Below are 22,541 nucleotides of genomic sequence, written 5' to 3' on the forward strand. Positions count from 1 at the left end.
ATTAACTGCTTTGCATTAGTTATAATAATGTACTAGAGAAAAGATATGGATGTAATCATAGACTATTTTAAGTAACAACTACTAGGTAACCATCTCCGTCGGAGTTGATAAGGTACGTCTTTTTTAATGGCAAAATCGCCACATATCCCACGCTGCTCCCCAAGATGATCTTGGTGATGATTTTCCACAAATTAATAAAAATAAAAGCAGAAAGAGAGCTAATTGTTTGAAAAGTCATTATATATTTGTGCTTTGGTATAATTTTGTTTTCAGTTAAAACTTATTGGAACGGAATTCTAAATATTTACATCAACAGATGTTTTATACAATTAATTGCATGTATAAACTATACATGTCCAATTTATAATATATATTTCATTAAACACGATGTGTAAGTAATTTACAATCATGTACGACATATTTTACAAAGGAAACTGTGTTAAGGGACATGTATATAATATGAAATAGTTTTATACATGTAATGGAATCATGTACAAAACTTGGTATGCTCTGCATATTACGTACTTTAAAATAAACAGCATTATTAAAAAAGGTAAATCGACTTTAAACGTTAATTCAATAGTATTAACGTTGAATTTCCAAGAGTAATTTTTCAATTAATTTAGTTTTTTATTAGGCGTGCTAATATGTTCAATAATTAATGTAAAATTGTAATACCATCACATTGAAGCGTGTCATTTAGAATACTATATGTTTTTAGACAACGAATGTTAAAAATTATGTATATTACAGACACATGAGTAAATGAATAAGTAATTTACCACAGAAAAATGATTTACGTTTCAACAACAAATGTTACAGTTACAATGACAATTCTGCATTGTCACATACAATACCGTCTTACACGTTTAATAAAATAAAATAATAGAATTCCTATAAACAAGTTCGCTGCAAAAATTGATATTTTACTATTTATTAAACTACGAATAATTCTAAAAAGTAAACTAATTTAGAATTGTTATTATTACCAATACAACACAACGTTAAGTAACAATATATTTTGCACCAATCGAAATTAAATAACAAAATTAAACACAATTGGGTATAGACAAAACGTATTTCATCTGTACCATAGACTCACGCGGCGATAACGGCGTCGGGCATAGACACGCGGGCGACTCAACGCAGGTCGGGGTTGTCGTTGATCTGTTTCTTGATGCGAACGAGCATCGTGGTGTACCACTGGTCCAGTCGGGATATACTGTCGTAAGTCTTCACGGCTTCGGTGAACGCGTCTATGTTTTGTTCTTCCAGGTGTTCGATTAATTCCTAAAAAAGAAATGTAAATAAACATAGATGTACTATTTTTTTTAATTATAATGGAATGCTGCATACCAGTATGTTACAAGCTAGAAGTGATATCTATCTATATTGGTCTCACATAATATCACAGGGCAATTCACACAGCGCCATCTAGCCTCAAGCTAAGCAGAGCTTGTGTTATGTGTACTAGATAACTGATATAAATACATAGATACATTTATTTCGAAAATACATACATATTCTATATATAAAACACCCAATACCGAACAAAGATTTGTTTGTGAGTTTGTTTTGTAAGTTGTGTTATAGTAGGGAGCAGTGACATTACAGGATAAGAGGCATGATCTTAGTCCTCTAGATAAGAGCGCAGTAGAGCTAAGATAGGCTTGGAATCTTCCACGATAGTTTAATGGTCAGAGACATGTTGGCATGTCCGTTGTGTAGTTAGTTAAAGATCTAAGCGAACACACGGTGGGAGCACTTTACATCGTATAAAATGAAGTTATCATTTTATACGATGTAAAGATTACATACCTTGATAAGCTTGCACTCCCTGGTATCAGTGAAGGCAGGGTACAGGCCACAGTATTTCTCTATGGCGTGCTGGGCATTCAGTATATCGACGCAGAGATGGCACAACGCCGCTCGGAACATGTACTCTTTGGCGCTATACTTCAAAAGACTGTTGTCCAAGGACGATTTGGCGATCTGCAAATTATTGTTTATTTAGATTTTGCATTTCCAGGTACCTCGTCTACATTTTTTAGATGTATATGATAAAAGATCTAGTATCTTTTGAACACTATATTTCGTCAAATTTTATTATGATAAGTTCGGCTGTGAAAACGTAACAAATAGACAGACACTTTCGTATTTATAATATTAGTACGGATATTAAAAACTTTGATAGCTTGTTGCTAAATCAAGGACAAAAACACTAGTAATAATAATAACAACAACAAAGGTTAGCAAAACTCGTTTTATGGGTACTAGACAACTGATATCATTACTTAAATATATTTTTTTATATCAGAAAACATCAAGATCAACACAAACAATCATACTCATGAACATAAATGTTTGCACCATGCATAGAATGGATTCCGCGACGATCGGAAGTACGGTGGTGTTTAACCGCATCAAATATAATGCAGAGGAGTTTAATTTACATTTTCTTTTATACTACTACTATTATTTAACATCAGGGGAGCTGCAACACTTGATAGTAAGTGATTACCGCCCTCCACGGACACCTACAACACCAGGGGAATTGCAAGTGCGTTGCCGGCCTTTTAAGAAATCATAAGCTCTTTTCTTGAGGTTGTCAATATCGTATGTTACACTGACCTGTTCGTAAATCTGTATGGCCTTGTCATAGTGCTCGAGCTGGGCGGCATACTGGGCCAGCTTCAGCATACACTTGTTGGCGGACGAGGTGGACTCCTCACCGCGGAAGTAGTCGGCTGCTTGTTCATAGTGCTGCATAGCGCGGCCCAAGTCGACGCACTCTGTCTCGTACAATTCTGCGATGTTCTGGAAACATTGAAAGCGATATCGTGTAATAGCTGTGCCCGCGGTTTTACTCGCATGAAATTTATATGTGTTATTCTGATGTCATCATCATCGGCTTCTTCCTTATCCCATTTATTTGAGGTCGGCGTAATATGTTTTTCTCTTCCATTTATCCCTGTTAGTAGACATCTCGTTTTTACTCCCTTTCTTACCATATCAATGTATTATTCTGATGTATAAGCTATAATTTTGTGTAAAGTTTCATTAAAATACATTCAGTAGTTTTTGCGTGAGAGTAATAAACATCCATCCGTCCAGGTTAACAAACTTTAGTGTCTATAATATTACTAGCTGCCCCCAGTTTCATCAGCGTGAAATTTATAGCCTATGTGCTATTCTAATGTATAAGCTATAATTTTGTAAAGTTTCATTAAAATACATTCAGCAGCTTTTGAGTGAAGAGTAACAATTATCCAACCATGTGCATGGTCCACACTCACAAACTTCCGCGTTTATAATATTGTGTATTACATTAGGTAAATGGACGTAATTCGAATTTTTTTGCGAACTATTATTCTAATGTCGGCCACAGTTGGCCTTTAGTGTCGTCCAACGATGGAAGCGAGTATTGCAGTTATCAATACATGACAGTGTCCAAAGTAATCTCAATAAGAGTGTTACTTAACTAATTATTTATTTATTAATACTTTAATGCAGCAACAAATAATAAATAAAGGCGGACATAAATCCTTAAGGCAATTTCTCCCATTCAGTCATAGGGCAAAAAGATATTTATGTGGGTAGTGTATTTAAATAAAACAATGAATTAATTATCTTTATGATAATTTGGTATTTGGGGTAGGCCCATCAAATTATGGGGATAAAAGTAGCCTTCATGGGTTAAAACTAATTATGTTACCTGATGTTGTTTAGCAGCGACGGTGAAACGACCCATGTCGGTGTAGATCTCGATTGCCTTCAATAGGCACGACACAGCCTCTGCAATAATATGTGTATATTTTTAATTTTATCAGAAATAGTTCAGCAATGTTTGGTAAACGCCGAGAGCATGCTGTAAGATTTTTGAGTCCAGTAAACATTCAATCAGCGATATGAGAAACTCCCAAATTCCTTTTTAGTTTTTTGGGTTCCCAGAAGGTAAAACAGTACCTTTAGTATTTTTTTTTGGACTACTCTAATGCTGTTGGCCGCAGCTGGCCTTTATAGCTTACCGGACTATAGGTGCGAGTGCAGATGGCACTCCATACCAAAGCAAGGACTTATGGAGCAGCTGAAGGATTACCCGCCTGTCGGATACGACTTTAGTCTGAGGGCACCGCTACGGGTTCGATCGTTGGCTCAAGTCGTCGTAAATTTAATCCCTGATCTCCCTGAAGGAGATCGATCTGTGGAACAGGCCTTACTCCACGCATTATTTGTTATACGAGTACCCCTAGTGTGTTACATTGTATGTATGAGAGATGGTAGTAGGCTAGTCCATTCTGACTTTAGTTTTAAATTAAAATATACTCAGCGAAATATGGGCGCGTCAAGTGTCATCCCGACGTCGACTGTTAACTTAATAATATTTTTAAATAATATTAGTTTATAATAAAAACTGAAAGAGGTAAACTGTAAAACCACAAAAAAAAATATGTTTGGGACCATGTGTGCAATTTGGTTCAGCTTTAGAAATAGGATGGTTATACTTCGTAAAATCAATATTAGAACTGCGCCACAGCAATAAGTGGCCGGGTCAGCTAGTTATTTATGAATAAAGAGTGAGAATTCTGTCAGTTTGTTTCGAATTAGATGTTATTTTGCGGAAGTCCATTTCACTACTTAATGGAGTTATATTATTTTTATTTAATTTCGCTTCAATTAGCATGTTTGAGACCACAAATATTCAATTCGGCGTCTCGGTTTGGTCGCCAAACAGTCAATACTAGGCTTCCAAGCTATATCCGAACCCTATTTAACGCCTCGTTCAGAGACGAAACATGGTCGGAATTAGGTCACCAAGGTAGATTAGCTAGCTTCCTCACTGAATATTTGTGATCTCTCACATGCTAATTGTAACGGAACTAAACAAAATAATAAAAAAAAACTAAAATAAAAATAGCCTAAGTTTCTCCTTACAACACTGTAGTGACAATCTGAAAGTAAAAGTTCCGTCAAAATAGGACGTTTAGAGAATACTAAGAACAGACAGATAATTTTTATTTATTAATTTTTGATGTAAGTACTGCATATACTTTCATATGCATTACGTGAAAAACTGTTAATTTAAAAATTACAAACAGCCGCTTCAATTTTAATTATTTGTACAAATATTTTACAATCCGGGCGAGGTCTAGATGAGCCATTATTAAAGTAGTTAAAGATTCATAACAACGTAAATTACGTGATGTTTCTGTCGTCATAGATAATAATATTATTAGATAAACCATAGATAAGTCATATTCTTATATAAAACAAAATTACTGTTTACCTGTCATATGTAGGTAATATGCGTTCATTTTAGGAAGATTCACGTAATGTTAGAATAGTGACCTCGCGCTTGAGTAAAGTATCGTTATCATCAGATTTACCTGATAACGGTTTATATGATAACAACTACGTAGTATTCTAATGCTGTTAGGGCAAGTGCAAATAGCACTCCAAACTTGCAGAAGGACTTAAGGACCGGCTGAAGGCCAACTCGCATTCATCTCGTTATTTACTCCTTTTCTTACCATATCAATGTGTTATTCTGATGTAAAAGCTATAATTTTGTGAAGTTTCATTAAAATAGATTGAGTAGTTTTTACGTGCGAGTAATAAACATCCATCCACGCTAACAAACTTTCGTTTTTATAATATTACTAACTGTGCCCCGGTTAGGACCGGCTAAAGGACAACTCCCGCCGACGCTTACGACTTTAGTCTGTGGGCACCGCTAGGAGTTCAGACCTAAGCTTAAGTTGTCGTAATTTTGATGCCTGTTCGATCGGAGGAGCAGTGGGGTAGCGCGAGCAGGCTCCATGCATTATTTGTTCTAATCGAGATACGGATGACATCCATATAGTAAAACACTACCCAAACACTATCATAGTAGGTACTAAGTTACACTTAATTTATTAAAGTTGTATCTGCGATATACATCACTTTCTTATTTATTATTAGATTATTTATTTATTGACATCAAAACTAAGCGAGCTTTTTAGCCTAATAGGCTCACTTAGGAAGATTACAACATAAAAAAATACATATTTCTTAAAAAATCTACTGCCATCCTACGAAAATCCAATAAAATACAGGTAAATATGTGTAGTGTAGCTCTGGAAATCGACTAACGATTTAATATTATTATAGTTCGTGACCGACCATGATATCCGTCGTCCGTTTCTAAAAGCTGTAAATATCTGAAACTATTTTCATCGTAGGCTGCAGATACATGCTGTCAGTTGTCAGGTTGTCCGAAAGGTCGCGGATTCGATTCTTCGTATGGTACAAACATTATATATTCTTGAGTTTAATTGTTTGTATAGATCTGGGTGTTTTCTATATATATTATGTATGTATTTACAAAGAAAAATCTAAGTATTTTTATTTATATCAGTTGTCTATTACCCACAACACAAGTTCTGCATAGCTCAGGACTAGATGGCACTGTGTGAATTGTCCAGGGTTATTAGAATAGAATAGAATTTGATTGACTCGTTTTAAAACAACAAAAATGACATAAAATTATTACAAAACAGAGTCAATGTGAACCACATCTCAACTATGCTGGAAATATAGATTCCAACGCTGATTTTTGGGTCGGTAGATTATTATTATAGAATATGAACCTACCATTAGGATCACACTTCTTGTAGCAATTGGAAGCATCTACAAAGTTGGTTGCCGCGTCGTGACGGACCCCAGCCTTCAGGTGTAATTGGGCGGCATTGCAGAACGCCTGGCCCGCTTGTGCCCACTTCTTAGCCATCTTAAAAAGATTGGCAGCACGAAGGTAGCAGTCCACCGCCTCTTCTACTTTTGATGACCCACTGATGAGGAGCAAAGCGATTGTTAGTAGGATTAATAACCCCATTGCTAGCAATGTACCTCCTATTGACCTCCACGCGGTTCGGCCTGAAAACCATAATCTTAAATTCCCGGTGAATTTGCAACGATGGGCTAACTGACCTGACCTCATACTCATCATATCATCCTTCAATGGTGCCCCGCCAGCATATAACGTTTGAGCAGCGAGTGCACCATCACATTATCATCCTTTAAATAAAGACCCACTGAAGAAGGAGGGAAGGAAAGAAAAAATGTTTTAGATTGATTTTTGACCTATCACAAGCATTTAATTATAGTCAAAAGTTAAACCAAACCCTCACTTAAAAATATTGTAGAAGAGATAATTAAAGTTTGTATGTGTTATCAAGCAAGCATTACTCAATATCACGGAACTGTGGGCTTAAACCCCCATATCATGTATTTATGTATATTTAAGTGTATGTTAGTCAATAACTGAAACAGTTCATAATCATTTTTGTACAAATTAACTGAAACAATTCATAACTATTTTTGTACAAATGGATGTAATTATTATAAGTGATTATATTTTAGTAATGTTCAAATATAACTACAAGAAGATGTCTTTACAGTACCATACCATACTACATGCCATTTATAAGTGTAATATGTTTTATATATCATTTATACTACATATTGCATTACCAGGAACCAACATCTAGTCATGTTAAAGGTTTGATAAAGCTGTAATTATAGTAACAATAAAATAATCTAATTCTGCAGAATGTTTAGAGCCATGACCCATGAGATAAATGGCACAGTTAAACATTGTAATAATTATTGTTATATGTAAATGACTAGAAATAGATTATTTTTACCAGCTATCTGCATGGATACTTATTTCAGTTTCACCTATTTCTGCACCTAAGCAGCTTGCTTTGTAAGCTGTATTACGGTTGTAGGATACAGCTTGGACAGTGAACTTACAAATGAGATTATGACACAAAGTTAACAAAGCAGTATCTCTGATAGTGTTGGTAAAATTTAAAAATATATAAAAAAAATGAATTTCAAAATATGATGTATAGGTACTAATAATTATATAGCTTACAATTTAAATTAAGGAATGAATGAAAAACTCTTCACTGTTCCTCTAACAGAAAAAAAGATGGAGAAATGTAACAATGGGGGTCTTAACACTAAATAGTGATTTCTTCCAGGCAACCTTGGGCATGCAGAAGAATGATTAGACTTCAAGTCTGGTCAAGGGTTAACTTGTTGCATGCTATAGTAAATAAATTATGGTTAGAGAAAGGCAGTTTAATCTCTATCCCTAGTCATAAATGTTTGTTCTAGTTTGTTTTAACAAGTAACAAACTGACTATACATATACATGTGGTCTGTAACAATTCTACTTTTTATTTTATGTTATGTATGTACTATTTTATCAAATAAACAACAGGTCTCTCACCTTTTGTTTTGCAAATTTAGAATTTAAATTTGCAATTAATTAAATAAAATAAATTTAAATTTATTTGCAAAGTTTGTCTTTGAGAGAGTTCTTTTGAATTACAGACTAATGCATAGCAATGAAAAGCAATTATTTAGAAATTTCAGAAATTGCTTTTGTTTTTTGTTGCAAAAAAAATATTTGAAGACTAGTTCCAGCATAACTTTATTGTGTTAAATAATGAAATTGAATAATTTTATTTTCTTGTGTATTCTTTTATTTGAACACAAGTTTATTAGAATTAACTCATGATATAGATATTTTCTAATTTCTAATTGGATTGGCTAAAAATAGTCCTTTTATCATGAAGGTAAAAAGTTTATTTTTGGTCAAAATAAAGGAAAATTTGCATGTTAGAAATTAATAGCACTTAGTCATAAGTACACAAAAGAATTGTGTGACATTGAAAACGGTTTAGCAGACTTAGAAAAACAAAATTTGGATGGCGTTAGTCATCCAAATAAATGCTAATCATAATGTTATAGAAGCTAATTATGACAAATATTAGTTTCAAAACATGAATACCATATATTTCGTAATAATAAATATTTGAACTACATGATGTAACTCCAAACTACGTTTCTATATATTAATTAAAAACAGATTAGACAATTTCAGGAAATCTAATAGTGCAACAAAGGCAAGCTAGGGAATTAATATATCAAAATTAGCCATTATTGAATAACTTACTAATGATTAATTTTGAAACAAGTATTCTTGATATAATACTAAAAATGTTTATTTGTATTAGGTAAGAATTAGCTAAGATATCAATCAACAAAAATATGATTAAAGTCATTGTCCTCACCCAAAAAGCGATCCTAGGAACGTCTTCGACGAATTTAACTTTTTTTCGGCCTCGGCCATCAACTGCAATGCTTTTTGTTCATTGTCTGCCATTTTTGTGGCTTATATAAAACTAAGCACTAAGAAAATTCACTGAATTTTGAATTAAATTTACAATTATATTGACAAAATGTCGTCACGGCATTAGCGACGAGAGAAATCTCTCGTCGTCGCTGTCATCGATTGGTTTAGTGTTGCCTGTTAAAAAAATTTTTATGGATGCGTTCAAAGTATTTCGTTTTACTATGTATTAATTTTTTTTTAGTATGCAAGCGACTTTTACACGATTTCACACGACACTTGTATAGAAGAAAACAATATGGTAAATTAATCCTTTTCATCTCCGCCATTAGGAACTGTATCTATGGCTTTTTAATGTTTTTATTTATACACTTAGCAGTTTACATTTTTAATTGTCATTCGGTCATATTTATCCAAGTGTTGCTTAACATTTGCGTATTTATCGTTTAGATCTCCTTGGTATTAATGATACCTACATTATGTTATATACTATTGTTAAAGTAGAAATAAAGCTACAGCTATATACCAGATTGAACGTAAACATTTTATTTTATTTTAAATTATTACTACTTCAACTATAACACCTAAAGTATTGTAAAAACTTAAATATTACAAAAATATCGCGCGTCAACTGTAAGCAGCTGACTTATGTTATTTATAATACTAGGTATCAGGCGGTAGTATATCCAAATGTAACGATACTGAATCGTTATGACGATGATGACTTACTAGTTAAATCTATGCCATATATTATATAGAAATGCAAACGCCTACTAAACGCCATCAGAAAAGAAATTCTAACTAATAATGGTCATCCATCTAGTATTGTATTTTGATAGATCGACCTCCATGATTTTCTTTGGAAATCACCGAATTCAATTTCTGGTGATTTCACCATTGTAAGACAATGATCACGAGTTCATAATTTCTAGAGCTAACTAACTTCTAACGCGGATGTATCCTCCATAGCGAGTAGTTATAGCCTATATGGACGTGATACTATGCAGAGTAAAAAAATGGGAAATCAACTTACCTGAGAATTATTCCTGGTAGTATTCTTTTTTTTTATTATTATTATTGATCTATATATGTATTATACTCAATTAGGAATTTAAGGTAATATAAAAAAATAAATAAATGAAATATCCATTCTCAACTTTATTAATTTATTGTATGTACTTAGGTTGTAATAATAATTAACCGCCTCTATTGGCGATTCAACAAGATACATTACACAACGTCCGAAAGCTTTATGATAGAGTGTATAGTTATCACAGAACAAACAAAAACAAGATTTTTAACTATATATTTATTATAGTGGATACATTGTACTAAGTTTGAAGGTTGTGGTGTTTGGACTAAATTATTATATGTAATTGAACTATTTCTATTAATTTGAACTTCTATTTTGTTATCTGTGATCTTAATTTAGGAAAAATCTAGATAGAACACAATCTAATAAAAGTTTCACTCCCATTAAACATTTTATCATAGTCATATCATAATCCATATTTTTATTATTTGATAATCGATATTTTATAACGGCAACACTGGAAAAATATTTTATAATACATTTATGACCACAAGCTATTATGATTAAACTATTTTGTCGCCTACTTTATCGTCTGTTTAATTATATACCTTACAAGTGGGTCTACTTTGTCCTGCTATTATCAACAATATTTTATGATAGATATCTATTGAAAAAGTGCTACTATAACATCTCATTATTAGGTAAGATCAATATATTTCCTTTGTCTCTTCACACAATCAAGCGCAATCTTGCATATATCACTAACACTATCTCTAGGGTTACTGAGTTTCTGGGGATGGTAGAAACAATTTCCATTGAGGCCCGTAATGTTAGTAGATTATATTTTTTTTATTGGTTTACAATTTGGGAATAATAAATTATTTAAATTACTTAGTAATCTATTATGTTGGTATTAGATACCGTCCATCCCCTCCGCCAGCCTACAGTAGGAATAATGAAAGTTACAATGAATATACAAATAGAATTAGCATATTGGTCTGTCCTAAAAATAACAATAAAGTGGAAAACTACTTCTAATTTTGTAAACATAACTATTATTCATGACAGAAATCTAAGTATAGGACAGACTTGTATAATGCTTTCCCCTTTTTCTTACTTCTACAACATCACACAGACCATTTTAAGAGTAGATTTCTGATAAGTATTGTCATTGGATTTAGAGGTACATAGACATTAATAGGTACGTTACATACATATTTATTATGTAAGAACAAAAATTTTTACTACTAGCAACACTAAAATAAAAATAAAAAACAAAAAAATAATTAGAATTGATTTATTTCTTTTATAAATAATCTACTCCAATATGCAAGGCGCGACAAAATCAAAATAATATAGCAGCGAATATTTACATATAAAGATCATTATTACGTTACATCAACATATTAAAACAATAAAATGTACAACTTAAAATTTTAAAGGCTTACTGTTTATTTTCTCATTTTTACACTAGTGAATGTGTATTATTAAATAAATCAGTCGTGCCGATTGCTTCTATCAGCACAATATTGTAAAATAATTTTTAAACTACACAACAATACTCATAGCTGTATATTTTCATTCTTTAGACCCGTTAATGTATTCAAATATTAAAAGTATAATAATAAAAAAAGTGTTGCTTAGACAAAACCTACCCGCTCAATTGAAAATATAGGATTTACTTAATGGCAAATATAAATTCATAAGTCTCAATAAGTATGTTTCAATTCATAATACTTTGAAATAAAATGATTGCGTGATTATTCAACGAAAATAATTTTACAAAATTATATAATAATATATATTGCACAAAAAATACTATCAACCATCAAAAACAAAATCTCAAGCAACAGATCTTCACACACGATTGTAAATGATATTATATATCATTAAATTGAACTATGAAATTATAATTACAACTAATTCATAGGTACATAATAAGCAATAATGTCTGACTATAATTACAGAGACACCAGAAAACTTTATTACAAAATACGTACATATATCAGGGTTACTCGGCATAAAAAAATAAAATATGATAATTTGTTTGCCTATAAAACTAAAGTTTTCATGGTGTCTATTAAAAAAGTCAAATAAAGTAAGTGGCTCGTAATTTCACATTGACTCTGTGCATTATGATCATAAAAGTTTATTTACAATAATAATCAATTACTGATCGACAATTGTAAACCGCATATTAGCATCTATTCTAACTGGTTTACATAAACAGCTATTCGATTACGATTACATTTCAAATAATAATGCAGCAACATCGATAGTGTTGCCATCAATAATATTTTAAATTAAACATATGTCTCACGTAAAATAAAAAACGTATCAACTCCAAAAAAAATTGGAATATCGACATTGAAGTTTTAACTCGAAATTTAAGTCGATTTTAAAAACAGTTTTTTTTAATGTTAATGCATTTTCTTATTAATCGTGCGTATGATGGCAACAATTTATTTGTACCTACAATACTTTGTCCAAACGAAAAAGAAAAGTTTAAAAATACGTAATACTTTTATGAATTGCGTTACAGTCTTTAGAACATAATATCACACGTAAGCTAATCATATATATTTTTATAGTTACAAAATAGAACATTTGTACAAAGTATTGTCGGTGACCGATAAGAGTAGAATAGAGGACAGAACAATACACGTGTACCATACCTAAGTATTTGGCATTTATTAAACATACAGGATCAAAGATGAATCATCAATTCATCACAATATATAGGGAATGGTCACGTGGAATGAACCTAGTCCATATATTCACAACAGCATTCATACACATCAGACCCGTAACACTAATCTGATATCAATCTAATTCATAATAGAACATTATCTAGATTAAATAGTTTTTACATATGATTACGTGACAATATGCGAACTTGCCGGAAATAGCACATTTAAGGTACTTCAAGAACGCATTTTATTATAAGCAAGTTGGGTCGTATAACTAACAATTATATGGCAACACTGGTTTAACATTCTAGTCTATTCATACTAGATTATATCCAGCTAAACCGGTGTTCAAACCTTTAACCTTAATTATCTATTGATTACGAAATTATAGCATTTTATACATTCATTATATTATAATTAGGGGTATATAAGGACCTACTTCCGTGTATCTACGTACTACAAATTTCATTGATTGAATTAAAAGTATAGTTGAAGAGCGCGTGTGGACTATGCTTGTAATAAACGTAATTTTGTGTCTTAATGTGTAAGTGTGCGTAGGTTTATGATTAACTACACTACAGTGTTGTAAACATTCGTCTATCCCTTTGAGTAATTGTTACAAGTCATTTTGAAAAAGAAAATAAAAATAGGAATATCAAAAATCATTTCATAATAAAATAGGAAATGAATGGTAATAATCATATATTTTTTTGTGTATACATTCATTAGTAACATTAGTGACGTGTGGTAATAGGACAAATCAAATTATTTGCTCAGAAAACTAGCACCATGACATATAAATAAATCATTACTAATTGAAAACAAAAACATGAAATTTCTATAATAATCAATAGAAATATTCTAATTGTTTTGTAATATATATTTCATACTTAAAAAACATTTAATATTGGGTAGGAAATCCATAAGTTGGCAACACTGTCAATGTGTCAAATACGCACACTACCACACTGAGTATTGTACACGCTTCATTTCAAGTAAAGATCACACGCGGCTATGAATTGCCTGCATTAAGCTTCAACATAAATACCGACTCAAAATTATAAATGAATCGGAAATATGTAAAATATATTTCATGTTTTATGTCGCTAACAATAAATTATGTTTTTGTACAATTATGGAATGTGATGTCGGTTTGAATTTTGAATGAAATAAAAATAGCGCGCACCGTTTTCATAAGACAATAATTCTGAAAAAAGAATGCTTCCAAAACAATGAACTAGCGAAATGTTTAAATATTTCTAAAATCAATTAAAAATAAACATTTCTATTGACTCATTCCTCTTAATAAATACATTTACCAATTACAATTTGCATGTCAAATCAATATTTTGATACTAACATTTCTAATGATAACAATATACACACCATGTTAATTTTTTTTACTAAATATCATTAAATAGTGACGTACCTTCATAGATATGACGAGTAACAATTGATTAATAAAACTAAACATTTTAAATAATTCATAAAGACCTCAAATATTTATAATTTCAAAAGAAATCCCATGCTGTTATATGAATAACAGTGTTACTCACACATTAGTAAACTAATTAACTATTTTTAATGACTAAATATTATAATAATTGAGTAACTAAGTTATTATTGTGTCGGTAACATAAAACACATTTTTGAACGAAGCGCATAACTAGGATTGGGCAAACAGTAACGTTAGAAGAACCGCCTGAAATGTCCCTCTATTACTTTGATTAAACTAAATACATATACGTTCAAAATATTACATAAATTCCTAAGACCCGACTGCTTTTCACCATTTAAATTTTTATTAAATACAAATATAATAATGCGATGAAATTAATGTCACTAGATCAGTGATTCTTTTTACCCAATTGAAACAACAGTTGGCATACAGGCGTCAGAGGCTGACTACCCCACCTAGGACAATAGTCGCGATGGTATGTCTTTTATGTTTTGAAACAATAACAACTATTAACTGTTCTTCCAGTCATAAATAATATTAACCGAATTGACAGTACAGACAAATAATTTAAAGAAATTTCGTGCACGTATCCACAAAAATACATGTTGCGCTACCATAATGCTTGATACATGTAATTTCTTGTAAACACTTATACAGGATGTTTCAAAAAAGCAAATGTTTCTAGAGACTTGATATATGTATCAAAAGAAAACATTTGATGCAAACATGTTGTAACATGTCATTCGTATACCTCTAGACGCGAAGCATTCAGGTCGATTAAGGGAGATGACCAATTTAACTGAACTGGTTGGTGGTTGTCTGTGGTTGTACGCCGGGTCTCATCGGTTGGGCTATCCCCATCGGCATAATTTGGGCACCGGGCATGCCCATTACCATCCCTGGCTGTTGCTGGAATAGTAATGTTATTATGAACAATAATAAATTACATGTATACATGTACATGTTAATATTGAACTTGTATACAATTATTACATGTCAATATTGAACATGTATAACCTCTTTTTTCGATAAAATTGTACTTATACGTACATTACTTGAATATGTATATCCCACGCTTAATACTAAACTGCATATTTTTGTAATTGGCATGGCAAACAGGCTGACCACTTGATGGTAAGTGGTAACAATCGCCTATATCAAAAAATTGACGTCACCATTTGACGACTGTGACTCATGTGTTACCATTATAGGTGACTAAGATGTCACGCCTCTTATTCTTTTATTATTTCACTGCCTAATCTCACTCTACCACTGAAATAACTTACAAAGCAAGCTGCGTCTGAAACTGAAGTCCCAGTCACTCAAGACGGCTTTCCAATTTTCTTAGATGCTATTTTTATTATTAATTTAATTATTATTGTCATTAATTCCAAAATTAAAACTTTTGGGGAAAATATTATAACAAAATTTTAATTTTCTATTTAATGCATTTAGTAGTAAGCGTGAAATATACATATAGTATAGGTTTCATTGTACATATTAATAATTAAATGTAGTTTAATCTTATTATTAAGTAGCCTAGCCTTATCATTAAATAGCCTATAAATAGGTACAAGAGGAGCTGAACAATAAATCTGATAATTCATATAAAGATGATGAATGAACTCATGATATTTTAAAATCATACTGTATTACACATTCAGAGAAGAATGAAGTAAAAATAAGTACATTTATGAATAAAAACGCGTGCGAACACATGTATCTATTCATCACACACAGACAACTAGTCATGCGAATTTCACATCCATGCATGGAGTCATTCAAATTTGTCATTTTTAATAACACAGTTACCTTATATGAGTCAAAATTCAGAAGTAATTTAACAAATATATGTATAAAAATGTCGTGTTACTGTTTTTATTTTCGAACTCCTTCGAATAATCTTGACCAATTTTCATCAACTTTTTGATGTACATATGGTACGGCTGAGAATATATACTGGTCTGATAATATAATCATTATAGTCCTTAGCTAATGAGGCTAAATGTACGTGGTTACGAAATGAGACAACCGATTTTCATAAACGTTTTGAAGACTATTTGGTAGGTTTAGGAATAGGTCGTAGACTATTTTGGTACTCAAGGTAATAAATTTGGTCTCGTTCAGAAATAATTTACATGCCAAAACAACGTTTGTCGGGCCAGCTAGTTACTTATATATGAACACTGAGCTAATTCTCTTACTTTCTTTGGTTTTTTTTAATAGATATCACCCTCGCGACACCTGTAGGTACTTGTTTATTACATATGTTGTAAATAGATACACTGTACATAGTTTATACAAGTTAGAAAACTGACCCAAGTTCTAATTTACACAGGTTAAATTATTTTTCTAAGAAATTTTAATAAATACTATTGATATATCTAATTTGTACACAGTGATCCTAATTTACAGAGGTAGTGCATAGTGCTGACTAAAATTAAATTTGTACAGTTTATAGATATAGCTACTAAGTAGTAATTTATATAGATTGTACATAGTTACTATAGAGTTATTTTTAATTTAGTGCTCCTAAACATAATTTATGAACAAATTACGTCATAGTTGCATTTATCCTATAATAATATACATATAATATAATAATATGTATACATATAATACCTTTTTAAGTTTCATAAATAATAATAATAGTAATCTTCAACAATTCACAGCACCATCACAAGCTAAGCAGAACTTGTGTTATAGATACTAGGCAACTGATATAATTACCTAATACATATATAATATACTTAGGAAACAGGCAGACCGATACAAACAATCATAGTATTGAATATAAATTTTTGTACTGTGCGAGGAATAGAACCCGCGACCATAGTCAAGTAAGGCGGTGTGCTAAGCCAACCAAGGCCGACATTTCTTACCGTTTTGTAATATGAAACTTATTGTCAATAGAATATAGAGATAAAAATCTGTTTTTTGACCCATATTTATGGCTAAGAGGAAACAAACATATTAATAGATTACTTACATTACAGTTGTTGCTTTTTGTATTATGTTGGTATTACCTAAAGCCTGAGTTAAATGCTCATTGAGAGATACTCTATAACCATGTCATCATACTATATATCTTTTTAATATAATATAATAATCCCCCCCCCCCCCTCTTACTGTCAAAACGGGCATTTTATTATGGGCGTAGAGTAAGAAAATAATTCTTAGAGTAGGTTTTTTATTGTCTATATGTTTATATACTGTACCTTGAAAATGCCTACATGACTATTGTCATATGACAATAAAAGTTTTGAAATAAGGATAAAACATTAAAAAAAAAATATGATAGTAACTGAAATAAATAAACACATGATATATCTCAGAGTAACGTCTAGTACATATTAAACAATATTTGTGTTATGTACTAGACAATATTAGTAATAAATAAAGACATTTATTTGCAAATATATAACTTAGTTATTAAACACAAAGTTTAAAATCAAACGAATAATTTTGTTTGGAAGAATTCACCTTTTATCTTTAAATAAATAACTATGGAACTTAGTCTGCTGTTCTATAAGATTTCCAGAACAAAATATAGTTATATAGTTTTAGAAATGAAGTTAATTAAAATATAACGCTAATTCGCTACGCACGGGTCCAATTATAATACGTCTAAAAGCGAAAGAAAACAGATGTATGACTAATCTAATACGAAGCAAAAAGAAAAAAAAAACAAAAAAAAAATAGCAAACTTACCATAATATAATGCGGGGGGTGGTATGTATGGGGCAAGGTGTGAGGCATTGATGGGAGAGTCATGCCGGGGCCCTGAAAAAAAATAATGCAAGCATGCTACGGGGAAAAAAGAAAAATGCACAAAGAAAAATTAGCGTAGAATACTGAGATTTAAGTTCATAGCATAGAGTTTATTATAGCGCAACATACGTTTAGAAAATCATAATGCAACAATTAAAGCAAACTTAAACAATGGGGGATACAGATTTTCTTCATATTTGCTATTATTTTTAGCATTTAGTAAATTCACATATGCTACGGCCACAAGTTTTTACTGTAACATCTGCTTCCGCTTCTTCCTTATCCCCTTTATTTGGGGTTGGCGTAATATGATTTTTCTCTTCCATTCATCCCTGTTCGCAGTTATCTTAGACTTTATACTGTAACATTACTAGACAATTCGAAAATTACTTGTGTATTGTACAAGACAATTCTACATTAAGGAAAAATCTTTTGTGCTTGCTTCCTTGAAGGCTACTGATGGACCAAAGTATGAGTAGTTTTGAATATAGCACAGAAAAATGATCCTTAAGGTCAGGCGTCGCTGTTATCGATAGTAAAGGTAATCTCAACAAATATGACAGCAATAATAATATCTCATGACAACTCACTCAGCTCCATCTAATCCCAAGCTAAGCATAACTTTTGTTATGGATTGCTAAACAATACATATAAATACATTAGATATTTTTTTTGTAAATACATAGAAAACACCATATGATCAATGAGATCATATGATCATGTTATCTGTATGGCCCTTTTTAAATTAGTTAATTTGTGTATATAATTGTCTATTGATGTTACAGTCAAAAGTTAAGTAATGCGAAATTTAAATTTTAATACACAAAGTCTAATTTCTTCATAAAAAATTAAGTCAAAATTATCCTAAAAAATTTAACTGCAATAACTTCAGAATTTTACTTAAAATCTTTCAATATATCTTTTTAATGAAATAAGAATGACAAACAAGCTGGCAGTCCAATTGATGGAAAGCGGCAACTGTCGTCTAACATATATACACGAGTAGAATCACGGGTAACTATAATGCGTCGCGTACCTGCAATACGCCGACCAAAGACAAAGAGGTGTTTTGTCTGCAAATTCTTGTAAATTAAAAGATTTCTAATCATTTTAAAATTTGGGAACTAAGCAAATACAATGCGAAAGTATGGACATTCGTAAAATGCCGAATACCAAATATTTAGAAACGAATATATTCACAACTTATGGGCCGTAGCAATATGATATTAAAATAGCCATATTAGCTAAAATGTATATCTGTAGTAATATGTTCTGTGTTATATTTGTCATGTTTGAAAGGCTGCTATGATATTTTTTGAGATAAAATCAATATTTATATAATTTTAATAGTTATATATTTGATGTAATTTTAACAGTTTCTGGCCGGCGAATTGGAAATTATATGTATTTATGTAATATGCACTTTATACATATGTACATAAAGTAGAAAATAGGACAGACTTAAGATGTAGTGTCGTTATTGTCTAGTAGTTTACCACGAGTGGTGTAGAGTAGTTTGTAAGGTAAATTTATTATAATACAAGACTAGATAAATAGGTTTTTATCGTATAAAGCGCTTTAAATATTATTTTGTACTCGTATAGAACATCCCCCAGCACTAGACTAGGGAATAAAAAAAGATTTCGATATGAAAGCACTTATCTACCAACAACTATAAAGATGTATGACCAAATAAAAAAATATTGAAGCATACATGTAAATAAAATTCTAGAAATTTAATGGCCTACTGCCTTCCTAATTTATTTCGTGGGACTAATTATGTTAGTGTTGCATTTTACTATTTAGGCTCGACTAAACAATAAGATTATTATTAAATTACTTGCATCTATCAACTAAATATAGGACTAGAAATTTTAATTTTACTTTTACCAAAAATACTACTTCCAAAGTTTGCTGGTATACCTCAAACATGGTGTAAATTTTTATATAAAATTATCAGCCGGCCAGAAAACGCAGAGTCCTTACCATAGGCCTGTATCCGACTCCGGTGGTGGCCTGCATTGGCTGCGGGGTCCACGTGGCTCCAGGCTTGGATGCATTCTTCGGCGAGTTCCACTGCATCGGTCTACGCGACACGGCACCGGTCAGTCATGCGGGCGAGGATGCCCGGCTTATACGGTATGTTTTTTGTTTTGTTTTTTTTTTTCAATGGAATGGCAAAACGCTAATTTGCCGCGACTATAAAACCATCGTCTATGAACAGCACGCCACAAAGTATATTGTGATACCTGTGGTATGCCATTCCTAAGGACTATGGCTTGTATCTGTATACTGTAATTTCCCTGCCATTGCTCATCACAGCTTGTAATGAAAGCCGCTACCTACAATAGCGTTTGAGATATCACGCAGAATGGTGCAAATTCAATGTTTCCTCTGTATCTTACACTAACACTCGTTTAATGATTCTTATAGCTTCATAATCAAATAATGAGGTGAGGTAACAACCGTATAAGCCGAGCATTTTGCAAGTGTGTGAAGTGAAAGCATCCTGCAAGAGATCGTTGTTGTGCAAAGCTTGATTTCAGATAGCGTGTTTGTACAATTGTGTTGTGTAAAATGTACATGTAATTTACATATTTTTTGGATCTCCAGTGACCAATGGCCAACAGTTTTTCTAGGCTCTCAATGGTTCATTGACTTATTTTTTTTTTCTATAAATAAATAATCCTAGATATTTTAAGGCCATCTAGTCCCAAACTAAGCCGAGTTTGTACTGAGGGTCTCGGACAACTTATAAAAATAGTTAATAATGCTTATATATTTTTTACAGAAAAATATTAAGTTTAATAATCTAACTTATCATGATGAATACAAATCTTAACAAAATATTGATATCAGTGTAAAAGTTCGAAAATTTATTTAGTTTATTCTTCAAATTCCAATTTTAATAATAGTATAGAAACAATAGTTCCTTATACATGTTTAAAAAAAAATAAGATTCAAGTTTCTGGCTCTGAGATTTAAACTATTGTTCGATGCGTACAAAAAAAGTAATAAAGGTCGTCCCATAATCATCTTTTATGAGCTTAAAAATTAATAAAACTCTTTTTACTTCGATTCTAATGTTGCAGATGCTTTCACGAACCACTGTAGTATTTCTTACTCATTATTACTGGTACCACATTTAATTATTTAGAAAAAAACAGGCAAAAGAACATGTGGTAGCTGTAATAATTTGTAATTTACATAGCAGATGTACTAATCAAATATTACTGGGTAACATATATAATTATGTAATAATTTATTATAAGATATTAATAAATAAATTATATACATTATATAGAATGATATAAATGTCATTATATAAAAATAAAATAAATCATGATTTTTATTTTTAAGTTATAAATTATTTGTGTACATCTGCTATTGTAAAAAAAAACTATAAAAATTAGCGTTCTAAATATCTTCACATACACTTCACTTGACAAGGTAAATATCACGCAATTATGTTGCTAATGAGAAACAATTTAATTTAAATTTCATACAAATATATTAATAATCTGTGTATATTTCTGTCTGTTGTCTCTCTCAATTTCTCATTAGAAACTTTGTCTACGAAATAATAATTGGAAATTTAATGATTTATATGAACTCAAATTACGTCATTCTATAAACAAATGTAACCAAGCTATATTAAAAAATCTACTTTAAATTCTGGAAGGTTGATCTAAGAGTTGATGCATTAATCTAGAACTTTCTGTGGTTTCTAACATCATTAATATACACTGCAATCTAAGACATACGAAGATCAACTTTTCAGAATTCAATATCAAGTACCGTCCATATTGTTATTAGTGAGTTTAAGAACCAATACCGACATAGAATAGATGTCGCAACTACATTACATACATACATTTAAAGGAAAGTTTATAGTAGTACTCTATACTGTACTAGGCACAGTAGAGGCAACTTGACGTCTACCAATTTACTACGATCGATGCTTGTAAATATATTTTGTGATTAAATACATATAAATAAATAATTCCCGCTTAAAACAGTTAAAGGTTATATGGAAAAGTTGCTAAGTTTTAAAAATAAACAAACATGATTTACGTATGGAAAATAATTTTATATTTGATTAATCTTTAAATTATTTAGTGGCGTATCGAGTATATACTTGATTAATTAATAATTAATTTGATTTATATTTATATATGTGGCATGTAAAATTTCATAACGGAATGCTGAATTTGCTAAAAATATAATAACATATATGAATTTTACCACTTGATGTAAATAAATGAAGTGAATGGAGTTTGTTATTAATAAATATTATTGATAACCTAAGGGGGGGTTCGTTTCTACTCGGTAAAGCGGTGTTTGGGGCAGAGCCGCGTAATGTTCTGCCCCGCTTGAGTTCTACAATACAGTTTATGTGTTGAA

The 22,541-nt window shown here is 31.2% G+C and overlaps 2 protein-coding genes across 6 annotated transcripts in view; both read right to left on the reverse strand.

Moving 5' to 3' along the window:
- Positions 1-517: 517 nt before the first annotated feature.
- On the reverse strand, positions 518-9,333 carry LOC131852134 (alpha-soluble NSF attachment protein). The gene is made up of 6 exons (XM_059202772.1): positions 9,126-9,333; positions 6,634-6,830; positions 3,716-3,795; positions 2,632-2,817; positions 1,819-1,992; positions 518-1,290 (listed from the first exon to the last, which is right to left on the reverse strand). Exons 1-6 carry the CDS (start codon positions 9,215-9,217, stop codon positions 1,141-1,143), a joined length of 879 nt encoding a protein of 292 aa, XP_059058755.1. The 5' UTR covers positions 9,218-9,333; the 3' UTR covers positions 518-1,140.
- Positions 9,334-12,612: 3,279 nt separating this feature from the next.
- The window catches only part of LOC131852099 (phosphatidylinositol-binding clathrin assembly protein LAP), a 46,466-nt gene continuing 36,537 nt past the window's right edge, over positions 12,613-22,541 (reverse strand). For 3 of the 5 annotated variants that reach the window (XM_059202728.1, XM_059202731.1, XM_059202727.1), the window contains 3 exons: positions 20,124-20,223; positions 18,078-18,149; positions 12,613-15,275 (listed from right to left, as the gene is read on the reverse strand). In XM_059202728.1, coding sequence (XP_059058711.1) covers positions 15,162-15,275; positions 18,078-18,149; positions 20,124-20,223 — 286 coding nt within the window. In that variant the 3' untranslated portion in view covers positions 12,613-15,161. The remainder of the gene's footprint in view (positions 15,276-18,077; positions 18,150-20,123; positions 20,224-22,541) is intronic. The other 2 variants (XM_059202729.1, XM_059202730.1) reach the window with 2 other exon arrangements.

This window comes from Achroia grisella, unplaced genomic scaffold (genome assembly GCF_030625045.1).
Source record: "Achroia grisella isolate CSIRO2021 unplaced genomic scaffold, CSIRO_AGI_Agris_v1 utg840, whole genome shotgun sequence".
In the NCBI taxonomy this organism is placed as follows: domain Eukaryota; kingdom Metazoa; phylum Arthropoda; class Insecta; order Lepidoptera; family Pyralidae; genus Achroia; species Achroia grisella.